The sequence below is a fragment of the Alexandromys fortis genome, unplaced genomic scaffold (genome assembly GCF_014885135.2).
Source record: "Alexandromys fortis isolate MF-2015 unplaced genomic scaffold, M_Fortis_MF-2015_v1.1 scaffold_203, whole genome shotgun sequence".
NCBI classification, from domain to species: Eukaryota; Metazoa; Chordata; class Mammalia; order Rodentia; family Cricetidae; genus Alexandromys; species Alexandromys fortis.
In genome coordinates this window covers 266,108-278,476 of record NW_026068080.1, presented here as the reverse complement: position 1 = coordinate 278,476, position 12,369 = coordinate 266,108, and the positions used below count along the sequence as shown (strand labels likewise).

At 50.2% G+C, this 12,369-nt stretch overlaps 1 protein-coding gene and 1 long non-coding RNA gene across 2 annotated transcripts in view; one reads left to right on the top strand and one right to left on the bottom strand.

The window, feature by feature from the left end:
- Positions 1-11,437, bottom strand: part of Slc25a37 (solute carrier family 25 member 37) — a 40,903-nt gene extending 29,466 nt beyond the window's left edge. The window contains exon 1 of the mRNA XM_050121862.1: positions 11,019-11,437. Coding sequence (XP_049977819.1) covers positions 11,019-11,228 — 210 coding nt within the window. The 5' untranslated portion in view covers positions 11,229-11,437. The remainder of the gene's footprint in view (positions 1-11,018) is intronic.
- On the top strand, positions 10,969-12,124 carry LOC126488399 (uncharacterized). Its single transcript, XR_007588679.1, has 2 exons — positions 10,969-11,110; positions 11,979-12,124. It is a non-coding gene; the product is annotated as an uncharacterized lncRNA (long non-coding RNA).
- Positions 12,125-12,369: the final 245 nt, after the last annotated feature.

Here is a 12,369-nt window from a genome sequence, read left to right as displayed (position 1 = left end):
AAAAAAAAAAAAAAAAAAAAAAGACACGGGTTTAAGGCTGTGGCCCCTGGGTGACTAAGCTGCAGCATCCTGGGCTGTCTGGGAGACAGCACGGCAGGGGGATGTTTTCAAAGGTGCCTCTGTGAGCCAGTGTCAACTTGTAGAATGACTGGCAGGGTGGGGCCAATCAGGATCCACCATCACTGTCTTTACTCAACAGTGTCCCCAAAGGAGGCCAGGCCACAGTGCGCTAAACTCCAGACCTACAAGAAAGCAGCAGTCTGGCTACCCCAGAACCCGACAACTCCCACCTCATCCTTCTAGCCCAAGTCACCGGACCCTGAGGTCCAGTGCAGGAAGGCAGAGCTGCTTCTCCCCCCACCCCACCCCCAGGGCCTGGCACCATGCAAGCCAGCTAGATGACCCTTACAGCAGGATCTCGGTTTGATTCTCATAAATGCTGTGGGCAGTCCAGGCCTAGGACCTTCCCTATTGAAAACTGTGGCGCCCAGAATCCTGGTCACGGTGTCTCGGCAGATATGACTCGCAACTGGTGCTGTGGCACTTCGGATTTCAGAGGAATCAACCTAGAGGGCTCTGAGGTCAGGTGCCCAGGAGCTGCTGTGAAGGGCTATCTCTGCAGAATGGAGAATGGTCTCAGCAGAAACTGATTCGCCAAATGCTTCCTGGCACCTATTCGGTTTCAGGTCACGGAAAGGCAGAGAGTAACAGAACACAAGCCCCGCCTCCCGGAAGTGGATAGTCTAAAGAGGAGAGGAAGGCCACAAATAATTATAAAGAATGCTGTAACCGCAAATAAACTCTAAACACTATAAACAAGCAAATGGTAATGTGTGTTAGAAGGAAAAGCCACCGTAGAGAAAAATCAAGAGAGGAGAGAGGGGGCGTCCCGGAAGCCAAGACCCATAAGCAAATCCCAAGACCCTAAGGCATGGCAGCCGGGTGGAGAAGCGCAGTAAAGAGACCTTGGCCCCGGAGATACACAAGCAGGAGCCAGGAAGAAGCTGAAGACGTCACACCAAAGAGTTGGGAATACGCTCTCAGAAGGGTACCACTGAGGTGAGGAAAAGGGAAGCCTAAACCAATAAATAGGTTATGCTGAGTCCAGGAGTGGCTGGAGAGGGCACCGAAAAGAGACACATGATGTCTTCGAGACCACTGGTGCTTCAGTTCCTGAGCCCCTGGACTGGAGATGGAGAGAGAAAGGGATGGTGGAGTTATCGGCCCGGATGGAAACTAAGACCGGAACACTCCCTGTGAGCTTGGGAGACGAAGGTGTGCCGGGCAAGTACCCAAGGACCAGGAGGGAGTCAGCTGCAAAACCCAAGAAGATCACTAGCAGAAAGAATACAGAGAGTGGTGGGTTCAGAGGCCGGCGGAGCCATGCAGGGCGTCTGTGATCCCGGCCCTCAGGAGGAATAGGCAGGAGAATCGGAAGTACAACGGTCATCCTTAGCTACAAAGTGAGTTCAAAGCCACCCTGGACGACAAGAGACATGGTCTCAAAACACAAGCCAGGACACAAGCCAGGTGTGGAAACTGGGACCTGAGGAAGAGGAGATCACATGACAACAATCCTTTTACGATGCCAATATAAAGTTTAGAATGGACTTGTTTATTTGAGACAACAAAGCTGTCCCCCCGTCTGCAGAAATGCTCTGGAGGAGCCACTGGATGGAGGAGGGGCTGAAGACCCTGAACTGGGTCACCCAAGAGAGGAGAAATAGATGACTATCTCATGCACCGTTTACTGAGAACCTCACCACGCAGGGGACGGGGCAGACATTGTCACATTTTTTTTTTCTTTCAGTAACCTCGCAAGATACTTCTGGGGTTAATAATGTCCCCCAGTCTGCAAGGAAGGGACCTGAGGTGATAGAGGTTAGGTCACGTGCCCTGGGTGTAAAGTCAGGACTCGGTCCTGTGGTATCTGGGTGGTTCATGAGCATCACACCTCCCTGACACTGTCAATGTCCCCTGGAGCAGCGGTTCTCAACCTGTGGGCTGCGACCCTTTGGGACAGAAAGACCCTTTCCCAATGTCGCATATCAGACATCCTGCATATCAGATATTTACATTATGATTCATGACACCGGCAAAATTACAGTTATGAAGTAGTAACGAAATAATTTTATGGCTGGCGGTTCACCATGACATGAGGGCCGGTATTAAAGGGTTGCAGCATTGGGAAGGTTGAGAACCGCTGGTCTACAGAAAGAAGAGGCACCTGCTCCCTTACAGTGAGGGTTGGAAAACGAAAGAGCCTGAAGGACACTGACCGGAAGATGGGCCCGTCTGGGGTCCCGGTTTCTCTGTAAACTAGGAAGAGATGTATCTTGTAGCAGTGAGGAAAGCAGAGGCAGTTAGGTGGTCAGAAGCAGTTGGTGGGGCGTAGGAGGGCTGACCCGGAGCTCAGGGCCCACAGGGTGCCAGTGGAGGCAGTGCCAAACTACCCAAGGCCCCAGTTCCAGAACTAAGTGTAAAAAAGCAAAAGTGAAGAAGCTGAAGGCCTGGCAGCAGCTGCCGTAATGGACCAAGGAAGGTGACAGACGATGAGGCAGGGAGGTTCTGGGTCAGAACTAGGACCCATGGAGGTGAACGTCAGTGATCTCCAGGGTGGAAGAATGGAGAGTGGGAATGGGGAGACAGCTTAGTTGGCAAAGCATTTGCCTTGCAAACAGAAGAATCTGAATTTGATCCCCAGAACCCACTCTGGGATTTAATCCCAGCACTCAGTAGGCAGAGGTGGGCTGAGCTCTGTAAATTAGAGGCTGGCTTGGTCTACATGTGAGTTCCAGGACTATATACTGAGACCCTGTCTAGATAGATAGATAGATAGATAGATAGATAGATAGATAGATAGATAGATAGATAGATAGATAGATAGATAGATAGATAGATAGATAAGAAGGAGAGAGAAAAGAAAGAGAACACGTGCAAGCACACAAGCTAGCTGTGGGGTATATTTATAACCCAAGCACTGCGAAGGCAGGGGCAGGCAGATCCCTAGGGCCTAGCTGAATCAGCAAGTTCCAGGCCAATGAAATCCACACGCACATGCATGTACTTTGCACGTGTGTGTGCGCGCACACACACACACACACACACACACACACACACTGGGTCCAGGGGCCTGCACTGTCAGGCTCATCCATACCTATCCATAGAGATCTGGAAAGAAGCAGATTGCCTAGGGTCCAAATCCTTGGAGGAGGGACAGTGACTGAAGTCACATTACCTGAGGGGAGGAGGAAGAAGCAGGCTCGTTCTTGGAGAACACCTTTGTATCAATTGCTGTTCTAGGCATGGTAAGGATCTCACCCTCTCTGACCACCCAAGAGAACAATGTCTTCTTTCTACAAGTGGGAAACAGGCCCATAGAGGCTAAGAAACTATTTCAAGATCACACAGGTGAGAACCGGGGCCCACTGCCAGCAAGATAGGTAAAAGGTCCCCATACTTCCCCACCATTAGGAAGAGACGAACTTCTATGAGAACAAGAGGCAGCAGCATTCGTTGACAGGGGAAGATGTCAACCAGACATTTCCATAGGCCCAGTGAAAAGATGAGGGGCGAAGCAATCAATGGGAAGTGGGGCCGGGAAAGAGAAAGCAAGATGGACATTAGGGTTCTTCCTCTATAGTTAAGTGTTGCAATAAGAAATATTTCCACACTAGCCCAGAATGGAGTATAATACAGGTTTATTTATAAGGGAATCAATTCACAGAATTGGTAGCGGTCCAGAGTCCTCTACATGTGCTGGGAACAGGAACTGAATCCAGCAGCCAAGGGGCTTGAGCATGCATGCCCCTACATCTGCATATAAAATACACGAGACCACGCCCAAAGTGGGCTAGCATCCCAAAGAAGGAGTTCCCACTGCACCTCTCCCTTTTGTCCAAATAAGAGAGTTCCAAGCCCAATACAAAACTATATGCAATAAGCAAATATCAAGTATAAAAGTTAGAATTACAACCAGCATGAACCACATCAAGCAAGAAATATGTGCTAAATATTTCAATAGTAAGCCTATCCTAAGGAGCCTAAGTCTTAAGTTAGAAATGGCTTGGCTAAGTTATAAGAGGAAAGTAACTATGACTATCTAGTTTTCAACCCCATCAAGGCCCTGAGAAGGGAAATAATAGGACTTGAGTAAACAGGATATGCAATGAAGCAACTTTCAAATTGTACAATAAATGACAGAGACAACTGGCTACCTGGGCAATCAGCCAAAGTCTCATTTGCAACATTGGGGCAACCAACATTGGGTGCCACTTGTAATCTGAGGCTGCTCGTTGGTTTCCTGGCTGCCCAGACCCAAATAATCACACAGAAGCTATAGTAATTACAACACTTCTTCATCTATTAGCTCGGGCTTCTTATTAACTAACTCTTACATCTTAAATTAACCCATTTCTATTAATCTGTGTATTGCCTCAAGACTGTGGTTTTTTGGGTAAGGTTCTATTTTGACGTCTTTCTCTTTCAGCAGCTACGTGGCATCTCCCTGACTCTGCCATATATATATATATATATATATATATATATATATGTTCGAATTCCCCCACCTGGCTTTATTCTACTAAGCCATTGGCCAAAAACAGCTTCTTTATTAACCAATGGTAATAAGATATATTACAGCATACAGAGGGGAATCCCACATCTGATAAGGAACTACTCAGGAGAGCTATGGGCTTTGCCTCGATCATGTAAGCCAAACACTGGGATGTGAACTCCAAGGACAGAAAAAGTCAGTGTAAGGTAAGCCTTGGGAGTTCAGCCAAGACAGAGCACGTAATAGCAAGGCCAAACCACAGGGCTGCAGTGCTATGTCCCTGGGCAGCACTGATGGAGCCAGACTTCTTCAGATTACAAACACCAATGCCCCAAAAAGGAAAGAGTGAGTACAAAAGGAGATGGGAAAAAGAGAAACACTGGGGTTCTAGAGCCCCCCCCCCATGGCTTAATGAGAAGAGTAAAGAGAGGGGAGAGGAGGGAAGGAGAAAGAGGGGTGAGGAGGGGAGGGAAGGGTAACTCAGACAATGATTGGGAAAAGGCAGTCATCTGCAACCAAAAGGCAAAAGTCCAGTAGGCCTGCTGGCTCCCACCTGCAATCCCAGCACTCAAAGGTGGGACTGACAGGAGTCTGAGACTAGCCCAGGCTATCTAGTAAGTTTCATGCCTCAAAAGAAAAGGTGGAGGGAGGGGTTCTGGAGACACCTGCAGAGGACAAGAGTTTGGTTCCCAGCACCCACAACCACCTGTAATTCCAATTCCAGGGGATCTGATACCCCTAGTGGGCTCTTGCACTCTTGTGCATATACCTACACAGGAATACACATGTACAAATAATTATGGAAATCTTTAAACACATACATACATACATATATACATACATACACACATACAAAAGCCCAAGACAAAACAAAGTGAGTAGAAATAGGGGCCTGAGGTAGGTCACTGCAAAAGAGGACAAAAAGGATCTTCCAAAAGGAGGTGATCAATGTGGCAAAGACTTGGCCAATAAAAAGTTTGGAGGGCACACACCCAAGCCCTGAATACTTGCCCTGTATGACTTAAGAAACACAGCCAATTCACACACACACACACAAACACACACACACACACACACACACACAACATTAAACTCTAAACAGGCAGTAGGCAAGATGACTCAGCAGTAAAGTACTTGATGATGCAAGTGCCATCCCCTGAACCCACATAAAAGTGGAGGGAGAGAACTGACTCCCCAAGTTGTCCCCTGACCGCCACATGTGCACCCTATCACGATCACGCCCCCATCACACATCATACCCATGCACAATAATAAAAAAAAAAAATTAAACCTCAATACTGCTCCATATTGAAAAGCTGGCCAGGTGTGCTGGCTAATCTTATGTCAGCTTGACACAAGCTAGCTGTCTGAAGGAAGGGAACCTCAATTGAGAAAAGGCCTCCTTAAGATCCAGCTGTAAGGCATTTTCTTAACTAGTGATTGATGGGGGAGGGCCCAGCCCATAGTGGGCAGTACCATCCCTGGGCTGGTGGTCCTAGGTTCTATAAGAAAGCAGGTTGAGAAAGCCGAGGGAAGCAAGCCAGTAAGCAGCACCCCTCCATGGCCTCTCTGCATCTGCTCCTGCCTCCAGGTTTCCGCCCTGTTTGAGTTCCTCCAGTGATGAGCAGTGCTGTGGAAATGTAAGTCAAATAAACCTTTTCCTCCCCAGATTTCTTTGGTCATGGCGTTCGATCACAGCAAGAGTAACCCTAACGAGGAGAGAAATCTTCCCGTCACCTCATCTTTCCAGCATCCCCGGTGGGGCATACCGGTGCAGACCTTTGATCTGAGCACTCAGGAGGCCGAGTCAGGTTAATCTCTGCCGGTTTTAGGCCAGCCTGATCTATACAGTGAGTCCCAGGCCAGGTAGGGTTACAAAGAGACTCTATCTAAATAAATAAATAAAGTTTACGTATCAGTTTTAGAAATCAATTTAAACATAGGTAATTTATTTTCTTTCTAATGCTGAGTCCGCTCCACTACTCACTATTGTTCTGGGTACTATCCTCCAACCTTTGGGCCCCACCCAGCCTGTCCCTCCATTCCTGAGTAGGGGTCAAGTAGCAACTTTGCAGGGGGCTGCAGGCAGGCAGCAGATATGGTCATCCGCGTGCACTGGGGTGTCATGAAAGAAGGAAAGAACTGTGGTTGAAGAGAACCCTGTTTTGATTCCATGACTGCTTATCACCCACCTATCCAAACATGCTTCTCAGTGAAGGGCAGGGAAGAGAAGGCACAGAGGCAGAGAAGGAAAGCACCGTCTTTTTGCTCCAGGAAATCGGGACTCCATGGCCTTTAAACTGCACTGGTATCACCTGTCCCACACTTTGTTCTAAAGCATGAGGAAGTGGTGGTGAGGGGTGGGGGGCGCTCTGGCAGCTGCTAGCGCTCTCTTGTCAGTCAACCAGAAAAACTCAAGGGCTGTGGGGTGTCCCAGAGGCAGGCCGGATTGTGACCATGCCTAGGTCATCCCCCACGAGATAACCATGAGGACCGCCTGAGGAGCCGTTCTGGCCATGGAAGACAGAGGGCTCACCCAGGAAGAGTCTGAGCAGTGCTTTCTTGACAAGCCACTCAAGAAGGTCTGTGAAAGGGTCAGCGGAAGTTCCCCACTTCAGATCTTTCCGGTTTCCTTTCTTCCCTGTGCTTACCACACTGACTTGCCTGGTCTCTGCCTAATCTGGTTGGAATTTCCTCCTCCACCCACCTGGCATGTGCCCTACAGTCTTAAGCACTTCTGACCATGGGCTCTTGCGTCCACCTCACAGGCCAGTCTAAGCCACCATATCACTTGCCCACCAGTTAAAGGCTCCTGGGAAAATCCTGCCAAGCCCAGTTTAGAGAGACGCTACGGCTGGACAAGAGCCTGCAGACACCCAAGCATCCTAGATCCCTGACTTGGTTTCCCTCTGCTGGTTGCTACAACTGAGGGCACTCAGAGGTCTCACCAATCTGGCTCTCTTTAAATGAAGCATTTGTATCTACCACAGGCTGTGAAGACTAAGGGAAAAAGAAAGAGGTTAGAAAAATTGATGCAAGTCTTCCCAATGGGGACTTAAACAACCTAAAGCTATTGCTGCTGGGGAATCGGAGAGACATTATGGACCATCTAAGATGCCCATACTTTGTTTGGAAATGGAGTCTTGCTAGGTGGTAGCTCAGGCTGGCCTTGAACTATGACTTCAGGCTGACCTCAAATTCTCCACCGTCCCGTCCCCAGCTTCCAAGTGCTAGGATTCAATGCGTGCACTATCTGGTCTGGCCAGAAGTGTTTTTTCAGTCTCTGGGAAACATGTCCCAAACAAAACTTCGACAGTGTCTCTTCCTTCCGAAGCCATAACTGCTTATATACCATGCTGACACCCATCTGTCTTTCAAATGCTCAACCCACTAGTGGGTCAAAACCCACATTTGGAAAAACACTGGGCATGAACATGGCATTGGAAGGTGACAGAGCCTCACGAAAAAACAGCTTCAGTATTAGAATAGTAAACATCCCTAAGTCCTCCACAGGCTCAGAGCTGCAAAGAACCTGCCCTGGGTTCCACAGCTCACACATCCTAGGTTAGCAAATCTGGAAAAAGCAGACTGACTCAACACTCACATTTAACAACAACAACAAGCTCAAAGTGGGCGGGGCGGGGGGGGGGAGAACACAACACAGGTCATAGATACCTTTTCAAAAAAAATCAAAGAAAACATTTTTTTCTTTCCAAGACATGATTTACATACGTTTGGTTTCTGTTGTAATAATTAACACGAAAGGACAATAGGTGTGCCAGAGAAAGGGGGTGGGTTAAAGGTGAACGGGAGTACCCATTCTCCCCACAGCAAAACAAAGGCACACATCAGTGCCTGAGGCAGAGAGCAAGGGTGCTGAAGGGCTGCCAGCCCCAGCCACGCCTCCTGACTCAGTTACTCAGTCTTCATCATCCAAAAATATTTAAGAGGGACGCAGCTGTGGTCTTCCCCACGTGGAACGTTTTCAGGACTGGGCTGTAGCTGTGTCCCTGCCCCCTCAGGCTAGGCACAGACAACCGTGCAGATGTGGGTAGACACTGGCTCAAAAGCCTGTGTCACGTAATTATCTCTGTGCTTTTTTGTCTTTGCTGAAAACAAGAAAGGAAGAAGGAAGGAAGGAAGGAAGGAAGGAAGGAAGGAAGGAAGGAAGGAAGGAAGGAAGGAAGGAGAGAGAGAGAGAAAGAAAGAAAGAAAGAAAGAAAGAAAGAAAGAAAGAAAGAAAGAAAGAAAGAAAGAGTCCTTGCTACCCAAAGAAAGTTACAGAGGAACACAAAGGAACTTCACACCCAGGCTGAGAACTGCAGAGCCCAAGGGTCTCTACCCACAGCCAGGATCAAAATGGCAGACCTGGAGAACTTGCTGACTGGCAAAGAAAAACATCATTTTGTAACCAAGCCCCCTAAGGTGAATACTGACGACAGTGAAGATAGACACACACACACTCACACACATGCTCACAACTCACACTCACAAAACACATTCTCTCACACACACAGCTCATATACATCCACATGGTCTCTCTTACACAAACACACTCTCTCTCTCTCTCTCTCTCTCTCTCTCTCACACACACACACACACACACACACACACACACACACACCACAAAAAGTTCCACAGATGGGAACTTTTTGGAAAAGACCAAGCACACAGATGAAGTCTGAATCAAAACCACCAGGGAACAGTATGGGGGAATGAAACACACAGCACATGACTTACACAGAGGAGACAAACGCCTTGACTGTCAAGTAAATGAAATAGTAATAACTGCTCTTAACCTTCAAAGTAAGCTAAATCCTTGAACCAGAATTCATGACAAAAAGCACCAGGCCTCACCGGTTCCTTTGCTGGAATGTCATCTCCCAAGTCTATGGTCTATTCAAATGAACAGCTCCTAACTTTCCCCTGGCTCTAACCCAAGATAATGACTGTAAAAATGTCATTTTGTTTGATCTGTTCTATACTAATGCCATCTAGTATATGCCCCAGGTCTTTCTGGGGTAATTTAAAAATCTAAGACCTTTCCCCAACTCATTCCTCAACAGTGGAAGGCAAGGAGCACTACAAGACTCCCCACTAGGACAGTGGAGGGACAGTAAAGATGACTCGGGTCTGTCAGCGAGCTGGAAGACAGGCCTTGCCGTATGCCCAGTGTCTGTTCTCCCTGGACTTGGCCTGTCCAGTCACCGACTGCCAGCTCTGAGAAAATCCCAATATTCACACCTGTTCAGGTGGACCCCGCATCAGCAATAAGGTACTGTTATGTTGTGTACAGACCTGGCCCCCTGCCTTACAAAACAACTGCCACTTAGCGAGGCCACTAAGTTCCCCAAACCATACTAGAGGGTGAGCCCAGAATTAAGTGGCTAAGACTCCGAGCAAGCTCCTGTGCGCCCCTCCCTTGCACCTCGGTTTATTCATATGTTAATTTCCAGAGATGCCCCCACCCAACTCCTGTTAGATGAGTTCCACCCCTAAAAGTCAGTATAGGTATTACTTCCTGGAACTCTCGCAGTTCCTTTCCAGGTCCAGCACAGGCAGCTCACCTGTTCAAGTTGCCCCTCTACAAGAAGCACAAGCGAAACTACCCGGAGGGAAGTGACCAGGTCAAATTGGAAGCCTATTACACAACCCATAGACAACCTGTATACAAGTTTGCAGGTTCTCCTCACAGCAAACGAAAGACAGCAAATGACCCAGTAGGTCCCATTGCCTCCCAGCAGAATTGGGTGGGAAGGGAGGCGTCGTGGGTTTGTCACCGATACAGTACCCCCCCCCCAGGAGGAGCTGTTCTGAGCCTGGGGATCTGGCATTCATGACTTGTCCCCAGCCCCTAACCCACGCCATAGCAGAAGGCAAGCCAGAGAGCCAGCGGGGGCACGGCCGGGGGGGGGGGGGGGGGGGGGGGGGGGGGGGGGGGGGGGGGGGGGGGGGGGGGGGGGGGGGGGGGGGGGGGGGGGGGGGGGGGGGGGGGGGGGGGGGGGGGGGGGGGATGTTTAGATTTCTCCACAGAGCGCAGCGAGGTGAGCAGCGAGCGAGCGCTTCCCTGCTGCCAGCTTCCTCGGAAGCCACACACGTGCTACACCCGAGCGCGGTGGGACGGCTCAAAGCCACAGCCTCCTCTATGCCGAGTGCTCACCACTTTCCCCCCCCCCCCCCCCCCCCCCGCGACCAAGGCGGGGACCAAAGTGCTGCGGGACTCCCAAGCAGGATCCGGGAACACTCCCCCAGGGCATCCTGGAAGGAGCGACTGGGCTCGCTTCCCAGAATCTGAGCTGCACACGTCCAGTCCGGGAGAGACCCCTGGCCTGTCGCCGCGCCCGAGGGACCAGCAGCGTGGCTTCTCGGCGCTGCCCTAGGGCTAGCGCTGCGCAAAAAAACGCGCACTGCCACTGCTGCTCCCCAGGCTCCTTTTCCCCTCGCAGTCCTCCACGCGCCTCACCTTCACGGAGTCCAACGGGTACATGAGGGAGTGCTCCAGAATCCCGGCCATCGCTCCCGCTGTCATGTGGGTGGACACCGAGGCACTAGTCGGTAGGTTCTCGTAGTCCTCCGACCCTGCGTCCCTGCTGCCGCAGCCGCCATCTCGGCAGTCCCCATCCATCCTCCGGCTCGCAGCCTGGCTCCCCACGCCGCCGCGGTGGAGCTCCATCCGCAGCCCCGTGGGGCGCGGGAGGCGGCAGGAGGTGGGCAGAAGGGGGAGGGGGAGGAAAACTTCACTTCTTAAAGTGGGAACCTCCTCCCCCGGGTTGCGGCGGCTGACGCCATGGCGGGCTGGGGTGGAGCCGAGCGGCCTGAAGCACCAATGGCTGGAGAAGAAGAGGCTGGCCGCGGCAGCGCTATTGGTGCGCCGGGCAGCGGGCACCCGCCTCCCTGTGTGACGTCGCAGCCCACTGCACATTTCCAAGCAACCGGATGGGGGCGAGAACGTTGGGGTGTCCCGGGAAGTTGTGCTACCTAGGGGGTGGTGACCATCTTCTGCAATGGACCCAGGTCCCTGGGGAGAGTCAGCAGAAGAGATTTGCACGGAGCTGCAAAATAAGGAGCAGGAGATGTCCCCAGAACCGGTGGTTTTGCAGACCCTGGTCACCCAGCTTTAGCGTTCTTAAGGCTGGGGATCGGGTGGGAAAGGAAGACAGTTAACTGGGAATGTGAGTTATGAAGCATGGTGGGTGGACGGACATTGGAGTCGAGGGAAAGGTGTGTTCTATAATCAAAGGCACACCGGATATCGACAGGTGCACCTTTTGTGTTTCACTAGGGCACATTCCAGGGAGTGAACAGTTATCACTCATGGTCCCTCTTCTAGTAAGCTTTGCTTGGAGACAGCCTCATTGATTGGGAGGTGTTTCTCTTCTGAAAATAACAAAGGACTAAGTGTGTTCCTCTTGTTCTCTTAAAGATCCAAGTCCACCCTGTCCTGGATTGACCAAGGCAATAGTAGCAGGAACAGAACCCTTCACTAAACAACTGGGCATTTTCTTTGGATTTGTAAAGTCCTTAGCTGCTGTTACAGCAAGTAACTGAATAAATCTTTACAACAAAGTCTGCCTGTCTTTTAAATGTTCTTTTAAAGTCATCCCTGCTGGCTCCTTCAATGAATTGGAGCCCAGGATGCTTTATTTTAACTTAATATTGCCTGAGGTTAAGCGTAGAAATCAAAAAGCAGAGGTCTGTCTGCTTATGGAAGGCTCCTTCCTTACGTGCCTTAGGACATATTCCAGGGTGGAGGGCTGATCTGCAGAGCCTGGGCCTCTCTCACTTATCAAGAGCAGCAAGCCTGGGCAATGAGA